Source organism: Choristoneura fumiferana, chromosome 13 (genome assembly GCF_025370935.1).
Source record: "Choristoneura fumiferana chromosome 13, NRCan_CFum_1, whole genome shotgun sequence".
In the NCBI taxonomy this organism is placed as follows: domain Eukaryota; kingdom Metazoa; phylum Arthropoda; class Insecta; order Lepidoptera; family Tortricidae; genus Choristoneura; species Choristoneura fumiferana.
Window position 1 is genome coordinate 4,263,298 of NC_133484.1, and position 15,243 is coordinate 4,278,540.

The following is a 15,243-nucleotide window of genomic DNA, read 5'->3' on the forward strand; positions in this document are numbered from 1 at the left end:
GCGCTCGATTGACCCCTACAAACTCATTGACTTTACGGCCTCGCAATGTACTTATTGCAACTTGCACGATTTTTCTTGCAAGTCTAAACTCGGCTTAACGATGCCTCGGCAGTCTTGGGAGTCTCGGCAGACTTTAGTAACCTGAGGCATAACAGACAGACACCTAAGGATGCCGCGGGCTGCCTGAGGATGCCTCGGAAGTCTTAGGAATATTAAAGGAAATCAAAGCTAAAACCAAGTATAAAATATACTAACTTAAAATAGCTAAATAAAAATTAAAACTAAAAATTACTATCTAAATTAAATACATAAAAAAGATTTTTTTTTTATAATTAAGTTAATAAAATAGAAAAGCTAAAACCCTAAAAATATACCGGTATTAACCCTTTTCCAGTCATAGTGCATATAGCGACCACATAATGTACAGTCGAGGAAACTGAATCACCAGGGTGTAACCTTTTCGTAATAAATTTCACTGCAATTTCTTTGGCAAATGTATGGTATGTCAAGATGACGTCGTTAAAATATTAATAATTAATTAATCCGTCATAAATAGTAATAATCAATATAAAATATAAAACTAATACATTACATTAGGTGATTCATTTTGTGTTAGCGTAGGTAATATCTAAATTCGCGGGGCCTGGAAAAGGGTTAAAAGGGGTTTTACCGGTTATTTTAATGGAACCAGGGTCTGAATAGAGTATGTACCATCAACCAAATATGTGGTCTACCACCCTAAAGTTGATAATCGTATGCATGTCGTAAAACAACAATGCCAATAGACGTGTCTGTCAACTTTAAAGTTCGACTTTAGCGACATATTCATTTGATAGGAACTTGTTTAAAAATTGATAGACTACCTATTTGGCTGATGGTAGGTACCTGCCAGGCATTCTTGCCCACACTTAGGGAGAAACGTTTATGACGAGTGGTACATTTCGTATGAATAAATAATTAAATATTATAGGACAATTGACACCAATTAACATAGTCCCAAACTAAGCAAAGCTTGTAGGTACTATTGCATTTTAGCCTTCCGATTTCAATTCTCATCTGTTCTACTGTTGTAGGTAGAGCAGAGGCTGTATTGTCTAAAGCGCTGACGTTAGCTACCGCATTCACCATATCTTTCTTGTGTAGGTGTGTGCAGTGCTGAAATTTTGGAGGGGTCACTAATAATAATGCATCGCGACTAGGGGCAAAATAGTAGATTGTACAACAAGAGCATAAAACGAGCCATTTTACCCAAGACGTTCATATAGCCACCCGAGCCGGTACGGCGAGGGAAGATAGACACGTCGAGGGTAAAATGGGTTTAATGCTCGATTTTTACACTGCTTTTCACTTAGATTGCGAGGAAATGAAATAGCAACCTGACAGCAATATTTCACTTATTCACTATGTACTATTTATTTTTTATGCATTATTATAATAATTTTATTTTATGATTGGTTTGATTGATTTTTAGTTTTATATAAATTAAAAATTATTTAAAATATATGTAGAGATTTTTTTTGTGGCTGTTGACACCTGATTACCTTGGTCTTAAGTTGGTCTTAGACGAAGATTTTATTTTATGCACTAGAGCAGAAAAAGTCATTTATACAGCATCAACACGAACTTTACGAGCATGAGAAGGGAGAAATTGCTTTGTTTTGTAAATTTTTAGAAGATTTTTCAATTTTACGCGTGACCCCCCCTTCGGACCGCGCCTGGGTGTGTGGCAGGTCTAGGGCCGGTCTAAGGGACTACAAAATAAAACTGCCCATATTTTAAAGTTGTGTATTTATCTATCGGTGCGTAAGTATTCGGCGTCTCGCGCCGGCGCTTCGTCATACCGTGTCCTGGGGCGCGGCGAGTCTCGCGGCGCAGGCCTGCGGGGTGCGCGGGACGCGCGGGCGCGGCGGGGGCCGCGGGGGCGGCGGCGGGCGGCGCGGGCGGCGGCGGCGGCACCACGCGACCGCGCCGCCCGCGCCCGCGCACGCCGCCGCCAGCGCCCACCACCACGGCGAGTACCCGTCCGCCGGGAGCACACCGCCAACGCCTAACACCCGGGAACGTTATGGCCGCGATCCTTTGACCTTAACTTCAGGTAGACTCCCTCATGAATTTTTGTATGCGACGCTTTGATATTTGTGTGACCATACACGAGATTTTTAGATCCTGTCTCACCATTCCCATTCCCTCCTCCTGTTATCTTATGTTAGTGACGGATAGCTGTAAAGGCGTATACCGGTGGTGCGTAATCTAATCATAATAAAAATGATTTATTTGGGTCCGGCTACACGTAGCGACTTGCATGCGGAAACGGCTTGTGCGAAAATTTGTAGCCAGACCATTATAAAATATGCACGGTACGCCCTGAACTCTGTTTTCCGAACGAAACAAACAAACAGAGAACGGCCTCATACTCGTACATTAGAGGCATCTATCTCTCACATAAAATAACAGGAATTTAACAGAGAATGGTGTGACAGTGGGTATTGTAAGATGTAGAATCTAGCGTCACTAGTTCTAGTTGTCACAGTCTAGCCCGACTAAGCAGCAATCGTACGTTAGAGATACTTCTGTATCTTGCAAGAACTAATAACATACTCGTACCTACACTGTGATTAAATAAATCCGACATAGATCAGCAGACGGTTGGTTGGAGTACTTTGGTTTGACTGAACACCACGCTGTAGATACATATTAAGATTTCAGGATCATCATCCCAGCCTATATACGTCCCACTGCTGGGCACAGGCCTCCTCTCAGAACAAGAGGGCTTGGGCCATAGTTCCCACGCGGGCCCAGTGCGGATTGGGAAGTTCACACGCACCATTGAATTGCTTCGCAGGTTTGTGCAGGTTTCCTCACGATGTTTTCCTTCACCGCAAAGCTCGTGGTAAATTTCAAATGTAATTCCGCACATGAATTTCGAAAAACTCAGAGGTGCGAGCCGGGGTTTGAACCCACGACCCTCTGTTTGAGAGGCGATAGGTCAAACCACTAGGCCACCACGGCTTCAGTGTTCAAAATGAACTGAAGCTTGAATCAAAAATTGGAAAGCCTTTAATATAGCCAAAGCAATCCAACCATCTGCTAAAATATTCAGGATTTAAGCAAGGTTGAGACTTGGCCAGTATGCTGGAGCCAGTGCCCAGATGGTCACTGGCTTGAGAAATAGCAGCCAGTGCTGGCTTGTTTTGAAACCTGTTTATAGGAGGCAAATAACAAAGCCACTGGCTGTCAGTAAAACTGCCCGCTAGTACTGGCGTCTTATTTAGCTTAAGTTTAAAACATCTTGTATCATGTGCCATATTAATTAAAAACATCTAAGATTGAGTGACTGGCTCATGAGACATGAATAGAATATACACTCGTTAAGCATCCAGTATCCATCGATTAGGTTAGATTGTTCGCCGCTAGTTTAGTCAGATTCTATACCTTAACAAGACCTTAACCGATTGCACAAACTGCTTTGTAAGCATTGGTCCCCTGTCAGTTTACTCAAAGACCACACAGAAGCTCATGATTTGAGTATTACCGGTAAGTTCGATAGAGCGACAAAGGATCGGGCTAGCTTCGAGTTGCTCACATGGAGTTGCACGTCAGCAGGGCTACTACGTTCACGTATCGTACAGTGTAAGTACTTCGCAGTTTCGGAGTAGCCCTGCAGTTCAAACTGCACGGGTGCGATTAGTGTACGACCCTGTATTTGTCGACCTGGAATGAACGACACTAATGCACGAGTTGATAGTTAAAACCCTTTTATGGCAATTACATGAGGATTTAAATTGTCGGTTCGGACGTTTTGTCGTTCATTCCGGGTCGGCAATTATAGGACGTACCTACTACGGTTAACCTAGCCCTTAAAATGTCGTATTAGAATTTAGGTATTAAAAATAAGAGCACCAGTAAGCAACTCGAGTATGAGGAATTTTTTGATTTACATGTATTTCTGAGTCTATGAGTCCAATTGGATTTGAAGGGATGAAATCTCACAGCGGCGCGTTACGCTTCATACAAAAACGTAGCTGGTGTGAGTCGTTTTGTCATACAATATGCGACGCAGCGTGTCTTCATCCTTATCTACAAGTAGATACATGTAAAACAAAAAAATTCAATTGTAATCAAGAGATACACGTAAAAGTGACAATCACAGACATTTACTGGTATGTTGTTCCAGGGACAAGCCCGTAGTTAACAGGCGTAGGAAGTTCAATTCCAATAACATAGGGTAAACTAGCCTATAGTCGACACTTGCACGGACATTCAAATAGTTGATAAGTATATTATAGTGAGCGGCAAAAAATCTGGCCTTCAAATGTATGCAGAAAATGGTAATTTTGTATGTAGTGGGCCAAATTTTGTGCCGCTAAGTAGGTATATTTTGCAAGTCCCAGTTTACTAGCTGGCGTTTACCCTAGTTCGAACAAGTTCAAATTTACTGATATGTACTATTTCATATCGGGTAGGTAATGTGGGTTTTATGTATTATTTATTTAGTTTGGTTTTTAGAGTGTTTTTAAAAACTGTTTTACAACATGCAACAATAAATTAGCTAGAAATTTTAGACAGTTGAAGCAGAATGTGATGTTTGGAGAAGTGATGGCAACATTGACAACCACAAGGTACAAGATGATTCAGGGAGGCTTGTGAGGCCACTCCTCGTTGGTTTGATGGCTACTAGTACAAACACTTTATGGGATCTTTAGACGGAGATAGAATATCATGCGAGTTGCGATACATTGCTGTCGATGGCCGATCACATAGAAATAATTAGCCGCCTGGTCCCGCGATGAAACAAAACGCACAATACTTCTAGCACCGTGTAAACAAGGTTTGTTTTTTCACTTTAAGATCCTGAGAAAGTTAGAACCTTTATAAGATTAGATTCTATTTGCTTACAATGCAAAGGACCGGTAGCCATTAATTACATTTGGTAGTACTTACATGAACAGCAAATTAAAATAAATAACTCAATTAATAGAAAATAAAACAAGGAGAGAACATCACAATTGGCTTAAAATATATACCTAAGCAAGCTAGGATCAATATAGATGGTGATATAAGTACTATAAATACTATATAATAACAACGATGCTATTTTACAGGATAAAATGCACGAATGACTGATGATACGCAATTACGCATCAACAATTAAGTGTTTGTTGAACATCAGACATTTTTTCGTACGTTACATTTTATGGCATAGTACCTACTGGCAGTCTTCATCTCAATAATACTTTTTATTCGTTTTTTTAAGCGATTATTTTTCGTTTGGTTCCATTTTCAAATGTAACGTACACAATGTAACACAGAAGCCGATGACGAAGCGGGGCTCGGATGTCGGGCGGGCGTGCGGAAGCGGGGCGGGAGAGCGGGATGTAGAGACTCACGTGTGCAACGCCCGGTCAGTGCGGGGCGGCGAGCACAAGCGAGAGCGCCACGAGCGCGGCGCGCGGCGCGGCCCGGCCGGGCGCCGCCGCCGCACCGCCTGCGACAGACCGCGTCACAAGCCGCCCACGCACCACGGGAAACCACCCGGCATCACCCCCTTGCCGAACCTCAGCATACTCATACCAGCAAAGACTCATTATTCGAGCGTCTATTCCATATGATTTTCGTGGGCACATGTTTATTGACACGGTAGAAGATTTTGTTACAGCTTACAGAGGCCTTATTGTATATCACACGGGTCTATCACAATCGTTTTCACCACTTCTGTTTGTGACATGGTGTAGGTATAAAGCTGCGCGTCCACTGCATCGGAATCAAGCCGTACGGAGCGGTCGGATTTGTTGCTTTGTATAGATTTCTATGGTACTGGATCAGCATTTCCGAGCCATAAGACGAGGGTAAAGAGATGGTGAATTCGATCGTGAACAACCTCTGGTTATCTAGTAGAAGTACAGGACGTCTAAAAACAATCGAAGTCATCAAATTCTACAGCCCATTCATAAAAAAATGTGCCCACGAAAATGAGGCAACTGAAATGCTCGAATAATGAACCCAAACCGGCCCTGTGCGTCTGCTGATACCTGGCAAGAGGCTGAAGCCGGCGAGACAGACTAGCTTGGTGGTGGGTGGTGGGGAGGCTTAGAGCACCCTGCGCGGGAGGCGGCGCCGCGCAGCGTGCTCGCGAGCGACTCCGCCGGCCAGCGGTTGCGGCACCCCGGCCCCATAGTGCGATGACTCAATGCAAGCTTTGTCCCATTGGATTGGAAACCGTTAAACTCCGAATGACACGCAAAAACATTTCCAGCACCATCGATCGAATTCAAAACACGTCGCCGGCAGAAATTTAGAATTAGGACAGCGTTAAATGCAAGATCGGAACTCTCCTGAGTCATCACAGTATTCTAGATAGAGAACACGAAGGAAATTTAGAGAAAAAAAAAACTACCGGAAAAAAGTTTATGAAATAACGATTTTATGTGAAAACATTTAGATAAGTTTAAAAATAGATTTAAGGGGGCGCAGTTCGTAAATAAAAAATCCTTAATCTTGCAACATAGTCAATATATTCTGCTACTTCATCAACAATATATATCTATCGGTATTCGTCCAACGGCGCCTAAGGCCGCTAGCCTACCCTACGCTACGCTACAGCGGTCGCAACGCCCGGAGACAAAGATTGCATTGAACCACCGATACTGAGAAGATAAATAGATACAGTGAACATAACATTATTCATGATCCTTTAGAAATTATTCATTAACAATACTACAGTGTTAGAGAGATACAATATCTTACAACGAGAGAGAAGATTAAAAGCGTGAGCGAGCAGCCCGGCGCGCCGGACTGCCCTTTCACAAGCTACTTCGTTAAACGTTACTCGTAAATAGATAAATTTATAATTTACCTAGAATGCGACGACAAATGCAACAGTGTAGATACAATTCATAGATAAGTGGAAATGCAAAGTGCGGTGCCAATCGTACAATAACAATTAAACTTTACAATTAACAATTTATAAAATCTGTTAAATTATTTAATTTTAAATTCGTACCTAGAGTATGATTAAAAATAAATAAATAAAACTTATGTATAAGTAAGAACTATCTACTTATGCCTAGATAAGATACATACCCGCAGATCTTTATTAGATGACATATATCAAAATTCGGAATGATTCACATTAGAAAATTAGATTTATATTTTCGTGGATATGTTTAAGTTTTTACTTATTTTCGGGCTCATATCTATAAATACGGTAAGTGTTTTATACTAAATTTTTTAGTTACACCAGAATGACTAAAAACATATCTTATTTGTCCATCGAGGAAAGCTAGTTATACCATCGCATGTATACTTTACGAAATATAACCAACGGACCGAAATTTATAAATAACTTCTTTGAAAGAGCATCACACAGAATTTTAAGATTCCTGTGATAGAACCTGTCCTGATGAAGATTTACGCACAAGTACACACTACACTTACGCGTTTCGAATTGCGCAATCGTGAGATACTAGAGCTCATACATTGCACCCACATGCATTCGCGCGTTTTGTTGCTCGTGCATAAATCGCGTGCCAGTCGCGGAAACTTCGACTCGCGCGTATTCCGTGTTGTCGTGAGTCAAGGTATCAGTTAGGGCTACTACGAAATTCGAAAATCGAAGTTGGTATCGTACCGTCCCTCTCACTTTCGTATAATTAATATAAGCGTCAGCGGGACGGTACGATACGAACTTCGATTTTCGAATTTCGTAGTAGCCCTACAGACATGCCATTGTAACTTGTGCGTAAAACGTGGCATCTAGATCGAACCAAAGTTTCAAAGGCGCTAGTGCACTTGCGTGTAAAATCGTCCGATCTTAACAAGCTATAAATACAAACTTTTTCAAACAGCGACTTTTTGGGGACATGCAGACTCATTTATTCACTGAGCCACTGCAGCAGTCCTTGTTTTTATTCTTTATGATTTATTATTAATATCATTATATAATATTGGCTTTACAACAGACTTGTACACTGTTTCTGGTTTATTCTACATTCTAAACTACAAAAATACGCACCTGCTGTTTGCTAAAATATTATAACAATATAACATACTAGTTTATACTGTATTAGTAAAAGTTTAATTGGTACTTTGGCACACGTATAAATCTCGTACGGTGCAGTGCCAATGAGTCGTAGTCAGTTGTGCTGGCCCACTAATGGTATAACTAGCTGTGACTGTACAAAGGAAAGCAAAGTCCTTTGGCTTCTTTTATTCAATTTAGAAACATTCAATTATAAGGACTTTAGTTTCGTGTGAGGTTGCACACTTTAGTCGCTTAGAATAAGACAGTTATAACACTTAAAACTGAGCCTAAGTATTTAGGCTCTGTTAGTTTTAATCTTTCGAACTTTTCTTATTCTTGAAAATAGTAGTATCCAACCTCGAGACTTGTAATCGACTCTATGTCAGCTATACTTGCATCGGCAGAAAGCGATTTCAGTATAGTGCCAACACAACGTCAAGCAGAACCTTGTTAGGCTGGACTGTGACTAGTGTAGTCGCAAACAAGCCGTGAAATAGACCACAAGAGTCAAGAATGACCAAGCATGCGAACTCAATCACTCTCACGTAACGATAAACGGGCCAAGCCACAGTGTCTAGCTATAGTGTAGAGCAGTGAACAAAAGACAGATTTGAAGTAATGAATTTTGTTCTTGAAGCTGTGGTGTGTGTTCCTTCACTTCGTTATGTAGGAGTACCTATCCACACACCTACGGAGCAATATTATAGGCGGATACATTGCCACTGGAATCGAGAAGACACCTCATGTTTTTTTTGCAAGAATCTGAGGTAGGACACTGATGTTAAAGGCTTATAAAAGTTCTCCGAACCGACCGGATATTGTCGGGGTGGCAGCGTATAAGTATAGCCTCATGACGTGCAAGTAAAATTTTTGATTTATGAATAAAATATTTTATGTCGTTAATTTATGATAGAGTTTGACGTTGGAATTACAATAAGTCCTTTATAAGTTCCGCTCTGGGCGTCAGAAGGATAAGTATAACCTATTGATTTGTTAATTAGCTAGATTTGTTGCCAGAAACTATAATATTTTACAAAAAAAAACGTTTAGTGTCACACTAACTTGACTAAGTATTTTTAATTTTTAAAAATCTCAAATTTTGTTGAGCAAACGTTAATATTAACAAAATATATAAAAAAATAGAAGTGGCACATATTTACATCATTTCTTACGCCGCAATTGTGAAAGTACTTGTAACCTGTACCTGTGAGTCGTGTCGTCGTCGTTTTAGTTTTTTAAGTTTAGATAGGCGTGTGGATAGGCTTTGATGGTCATTTTCAACGCCAACTACTGATATTACTGATCTAGAAGTATTAGACAAGAAACTTATTATTATAGATATCAATAAAAAAGACTTTAGGCCCACTGCAGACACAAATTAATGTCAGTAACACGTGGAGAAAGTATCAAGTAGTGTTTTAAAAGTGTAATTTTTCAACTCAACGTCATCTTTTCACCCTGGTGAACAAAACTAGGACCCTGCAAGCGGCAATGCACCTACCGCTAGGGCTGTTGCGTTGATAAACGAGTTCCTCGCACAGATCCGTATTTGCAGATAGCTAACCCTCCTATGTAAATTCAGCGCTTTTTAAATAGTCGTAAGCCTCTAGTGTAAGTTTATCTTTATATTTTTCATCTTTATTTTCTAGTTATAAGTTTACTCGCTTGTGGACGTTTTGGTTTTTACTGTAAGTCCACAAGATAATCTTTTTTTATAAATAAATAAATAAATAAATAAATAAAAGTCACTTTTCTAAAAAAGGTTTTTCCTATATCACGGACCTATATTGAAGTGGATAACGCACGCAAGATGAACGAGTACATTTACGCATTTAGATATTTGCGCAATTCGTCACATCTGCTTAGACCGGCAACACGCGAGTGTAAGTAGTTTAGGCAAATTCTAATTTAATGATCTACTCGTGATCATGATGGTAGTAGATGCGCCATAATATTGGGAGTTTTTTTAAATGTTATTTGCCGTCAATATCCCATAAAAATATTTATATTATAATATAATCAAACGTAAATCAGTTTAATCTTTATTAAAAAAAAAACAAAGCTTTGTATGACTTTCTGACACTCAAGATAAGTAAGTTGACAGGCATCATCTACTGGAATACAGGCTCGTGGTTTAGATTTATGTACAAAATTTAATCCACTCGCATCTTCATTAATTTGTGTCTTAACTTCTTAAGTTGGCGTCGAAAAAATATTGTGTTGATTGGTAGCATTTCATTTGGCGTACTCCTTTTTGCGTGACCTCGCGTGACCCCGTGTCGTGCGACCCACTGGTCCCCGTCTGGTCTGGTCTGGTGGAACAAGGCCCTAGGCCGTATTGACTATTTCGATGCTCGTGATAGCAATCAAATGACAGATTTCGCATACAAAAACTGTCATTTGATTGCGATCGCCAGCGTCAGAAACGTTAGGGCTTCTGGATCCACTCTTGCAACACGAAGAAGCAACGCCAAGTGAATTGCAGCAAGGGCGTCCCCAGCCGATGGCCCAGGGGGGGCAAGTTGGTGGAGAATGAGAAAAGTATACTTTTCTAAAAGTACAGTAATGATCGATTAAGCAATTCAAGTCAAAGACTTAGGACTGGTTTCGTTGCTTTACATTTGAAAACTTTTTTGGAATCTCTAGGGGGGGCAGCTGCCCCTCCCTGCTCCTCCTGGCGAACCCTTGACTTGCAGGTTTGTGTGTGTGTGTGTAAGCGTGTAATCGTGGCATACTAACAGTGCGCGGGGCGCTCGGGGTCGTTGGTGGCGCAGTGGGGCAGGCGCGAGCAGGCGGCGGCGGGCGGCAGGCAGGCGCCGGCGCAGGCCGCGTCCCAGCCGCCGGCGCGCGGGCACACGCCGCCCTCCGGCACCGTCACCTCCGTCCACACGGCGCGCCACCCCGCCGCACCCACTGACTTGTCCGCTATTATGAACCTGGAAGCACAGCTCGCGTCAGGCGAAGGGACTCAGAAGGGACACTTTAATGGGAGCCAGGACTTGTGAGGTACTACAAAGGTTACCGACATAGCCCGAAGAATTGCGAAACTGAAGTGGCAGTGGGCGGGGCACATTGCTCGCAGGACTGATGGCTGATGGGGCCAGAAGGTTCTCGAATGGCGTCCGCAGACCGGGAGACGAGCTGTCGGTAGGCCTCCAACAAGATGGAGCGACGACTTGGTTAAGATCGCGGGATCGCGGTGGATGCGGAAAGCACAGGACCTGTGGGTGGAGATCCTTGGGGGAGGCCTATGTTCAGGCAGCAGTGGACGTCTTTCGGCTAACATGATGATGATGATGATGAAGACTTGTGAGAAGCCATAAGTTGGTCAAGCCAATAGGCTAGGCTACCGCAGCTTTAAGAGGCGAGTAATGACCAACAAAGCAACAGCAGTCCCAATAGTGCTGTAAGTATCCATGGGTGATAGTGATCTCTAGCATATTCTAGTGAATTTAATACCTACTTGTTTATCAGTACCAAAAAAAATCGAGGTGATGAAGTCTGACGGATTACATTATGTCAATGCAATGAACAGGCGATGCTAGATGGTCAGTACTAAGCTGTAATTATTTCGATCTACTTGTATTTCAAATTCAGCACAATGTTTTACTAATTTGAATGGTGTTCATCATTAGCCGGAAGATGTCCACTGGTGGACGAAGGTCTCCCCTTTAGAACGCCACAATGAACGACAACTCGCCACTGCATCTACCGGTTGCCTCTAGTGTACTTAGTGAGAGGCCTGGCAACGCGTCGCCTTTCGGTTCGTGGTCGCCAACGACTCTTTCTCCCCCAATGGTTATCTGTTCTTCGAGCGATGTGGCCCACCTATTGCCAGTGGTTTCAAAAATCGAGCCCCTGTGCCGCAATGGCATGACTCACGAGAGACGGATGCTGTTGGAGGAAGAGAGATACTGCCAGCGGTCGGCGGGGGCCTTCTCCCCGCACAACTCCAGCGGCGGCCCCGGCGACTCGTACCACAGCCGCAGCACCGCCGCCGGGCAGCCGCGCTCTGCGAACAAACTATTAGGTCACACCAGGGAAGTACTTTAAGGGTTTCTTAAGTATTTCGTTCCTTAAGTTCCTAAAGTATTAAGGATATATGGTATTGAAGGTACTGATCATCTATAAAAGTGAATTGCGACTTATATTGCGACTGACTGATGGACTCTATTTTTTAAATCGATTACAGAAAGGGAGAGCATATAATTTTGCTGTATGTGCTGCAATTTTTAAGACGCCTTTTGTTGAAATTGAATAACTTTTTCAGATCAGGGACACATTTACATCTAGATAAATATTAATATATATTTCCGTCTGAATAAATATTTGGAGCTTCCTAATTTGGGACCTCGCCCTTATATAGGATTCACAGTTTGGGAGTCGCCAAATATTTGTGATCCTTCGCGAAAATACTCCACAACGTTTTCAATCAGTCAATTTCACAAGAAGAGTGCTTTTGCAATTCCTACTTGGGGGGGGGGAGCGTTTGAATTTGGCCCCTAACTCCTCACCTGTGAGATGTCCCTCTACAGCGAAGTGTTCAAAATTGAGCAGCAACCGCTTCCCCGGGCGCGCGGTCACAAACCAGTTGCAGACGCGGGACGCGGCGCCCCTCGCCGGCGGCTCGTACGGCAGCGGGAAGCGCGGCGACGTGATCACGCCCCACTCCAGCCCCGACACGTTGCCGCCACAGTCGCCGAATATCGACTTAGCTGGCTGGAGACAGATAAAAGTTAGTTCTTTTGTTTATGTAGCTTTGGACAGCAAAGACGTTCTTAGTTTGGAAATGAGATGAGAAAGAATAGATGTTTGTGAAAACTAACTTATAGACTGAGCTATGCGTTCATGTAGATTAAGCCGTGTGTTCACGCACAGACTGACCCATGTTTGCGTACGTAGATTTATTTATTTATTTATTTGGGAAAAAACAGCATATATGACACATTTGAATATAAATTAATTTAGATGATACATAAGCCAAAACAGTTTCCACTTATAAAGAAGTAACATTTTTTTGTTGCTCGAGCGAGCGCACGTTAGATGGAGGCTTACAAACATAAGACAATTTATTTTGTTTCTGAACCTTTGTTAAGGCATAGCTGACCTACATATGTGTCTAGCTGTAGATTGATCTATGAGTCCAGAGATAGACTGCCATATGTGTCTAGGCTACGGCGTGACTGACTTATGTTTGCAGGTGTAGATGGACCTGGGTCAAGGCATAGATAGACCTATGCGTCTTGGCGTTAACTGACTTATGTGTCTAGTTCTAGACTAACCTCGAAGACGTAGCGGGCTTTGAACCCGGAGGCGACGTGGTCCGAGTCAGTGTGCAGCGCGATGCGCAGGCCGAGCGTGCCGCGCGGGGACTGCAGCGGGCCCGGCGTGGCCAGCCCGCACCAGCGGCCCAGCGGCACCCAAGAGCCCTCGCGCGTGTTCCACCACGCCTCCACCCAGTCCTCCATGCACGTCGCGCCGCTAGACAACCATTCAATGTTACACTCAACCCCAGTGAGTACTTGTCGGGTGCTCTAACGGCTTAATATTCTAGAAGAGAATAATATCCTTGCCTAACCGACAGGTTTTATTTTATCAATACATCTAGCTAATACCATAAATTTTGATCATCATCATCATATCAGTAGTTCAGTTGCTTCGGTTGTTCGAAGCAGCTCATATCCGCCGTAAACCTGCTGCTTAAACCAGGTAGTTCGTCCATCTCGTTGGTCTTTCAAGCTTAAAGTATGTAGGTACGAAATACGATTCTTTGGTGATATACGAATTCTTTGCATATGAAGATGAATTACGAACATCAACTCATTAAAGCCCTTAGTCTTCGACTTGGGGCTTCTAATGGTTTCTCGTTCGTACCTAATTACTTCTTTAAGATAAGACACAATGCAATACATTAGCTTGCATTGGGTCGATGCCAGGGTAAGCAGTTGGTAGTTCGCGCCGCAGCAGCGCACCACGAGCACTACCCTTTTGCCTACTCAATGCACGCCATAGCTATTAATAGGTACGCTTACCCATAAAGTCCTGCAGTGGCGTTCCATGCGTCAGCGCGCACTTTGAAGTGGTCGAAGACGACGGTGACCTGTTCATTGGGCGTCGCGTCCAGCGTGTACGTGCAGTTGGTGCGCGAGGGGTAGTTGGAGGGGTAGCGGGGGGAGTTGAACTCGCCGCGCTTGCGCGCCTCCGAACGGTACGTGAACGCGCACTCGCCGCCCGGCGCCGCCGTGCCCGGCACGCGGTACTCTGGAATATACTGCTGGTTAACTCTGTGAAAAATCCTAAAAAAAATTGAGGCAGCCTACCTAGTGGTTTGACATCATCATCATACCAACGTACATAATGTCCCGCTGCTAGGCATACCTCTTATAAAGAAGTATGCAGAAGGCATGATTTTATAATCATGTCTTCTGCATCAGTATCTCCCAGCCCGTGGTGCTCCGTCCTGTTTTGTCAGAACTAGGTACGTACGGCTGAACACAAGCCCCCTCTCAAAACGAGATGGTTTGTAGAGAGAGCCCACGCGGGCCTAGTGCAGATTGGGAACTTCGCACACACTACACTAAAATTTGTTCGCGGGGTTATGCAGTGATTTGACTTATGGCATCTCAAATAATATTATGTAGATTCGTTTGTATCTGCTTTACCGTAACTAAGTTTCAAGTCCATGCCATTAACAGTGAAGAGTTACGTTCTGCGGAGACAATAATTCTGGCCAGATTACCAGAATTGCATTAACACATTTTTGTATTACCGGATGGACTGACATTAGTATGCCTAATTTTAGCTTAATCGGATAGGTACCAGAAGGTTTGCAAATTTTGAAACCACAACACAACTCAAAACTCACAAACAGACGAACGATGCAAGATAATAAAAGCTGGTAGCTTAGCTTACCAGTCTCAAACGTATATTTGGCCTTGAACCCCCTCCCCTGCAGCTCGCCAGAGCTGAAGACCATGACGAGCCGAGGCCCGTCGGACATCAGCGGCGCCGGGAAGGGGGGGGAGGACGCCCCCTCCCCGCACAGCTCCGCGTCGTGCTTGTCGTACGAGTCTGTGGCCTCTTGCCCGCGCAGGTACACCTTCAGGTAACCGTCGGAGCACGCGCTGCTGCAGAACGGAAACACCTGGGTCAGCTCGGCAGTCTTTTACATACGCGCGCGAGCGAACGAGATGAGTCGCCAGGCAACTTGCCTTCTGGAGCGG

General features: G+C 43.3%; 1 protein-coding gene across 1 annotated transcript in view; it reads right to left on the bottom strand.

Moving 5' to 3' along the window:
• Positions 1–3,680: 3,680 nt before the first annotated feature.
• The window catches only part of LOC141433915 (CUB domain-containing protein 2), a 28,981-nt gene continuing 17,418 nt past the window's right edge, over positions 3,681–15,243 (bottom strand). Inside the window, exons 9-15 of the mRNA XM_074096057.1 lie at positions 14,933–15,147; positions 14,053–14,281; positions 13,303–13,501; positions 12,535–12,739; positions 11,903–12,032; positions 10,760–10,956; positions 3,681–5,485 (exon numbers count right to left, since the gene is read on the bottom strand). Of these exons, the coding sequence (XP_073952158.1) occupies positions 5,403–5,485; positions 10,760–10,956; positions 11,903–12,032; positions 12,535–12,739; positions 13,303–13,501; positions 14,053–14,281; positions 14,933–15,147 (1,258 nt within the window). The 3' untranslated portion in view covers positions 3,681–5,402. The remainder of the gene's footprint in view (positions 5,486–10,759; positions 10,957–11,902; positions 12,033–12,534; positions 12,740–13,302; positions 13,502–14,052; positions 14,282–14,932; positions 15,148–15,243) is intronic.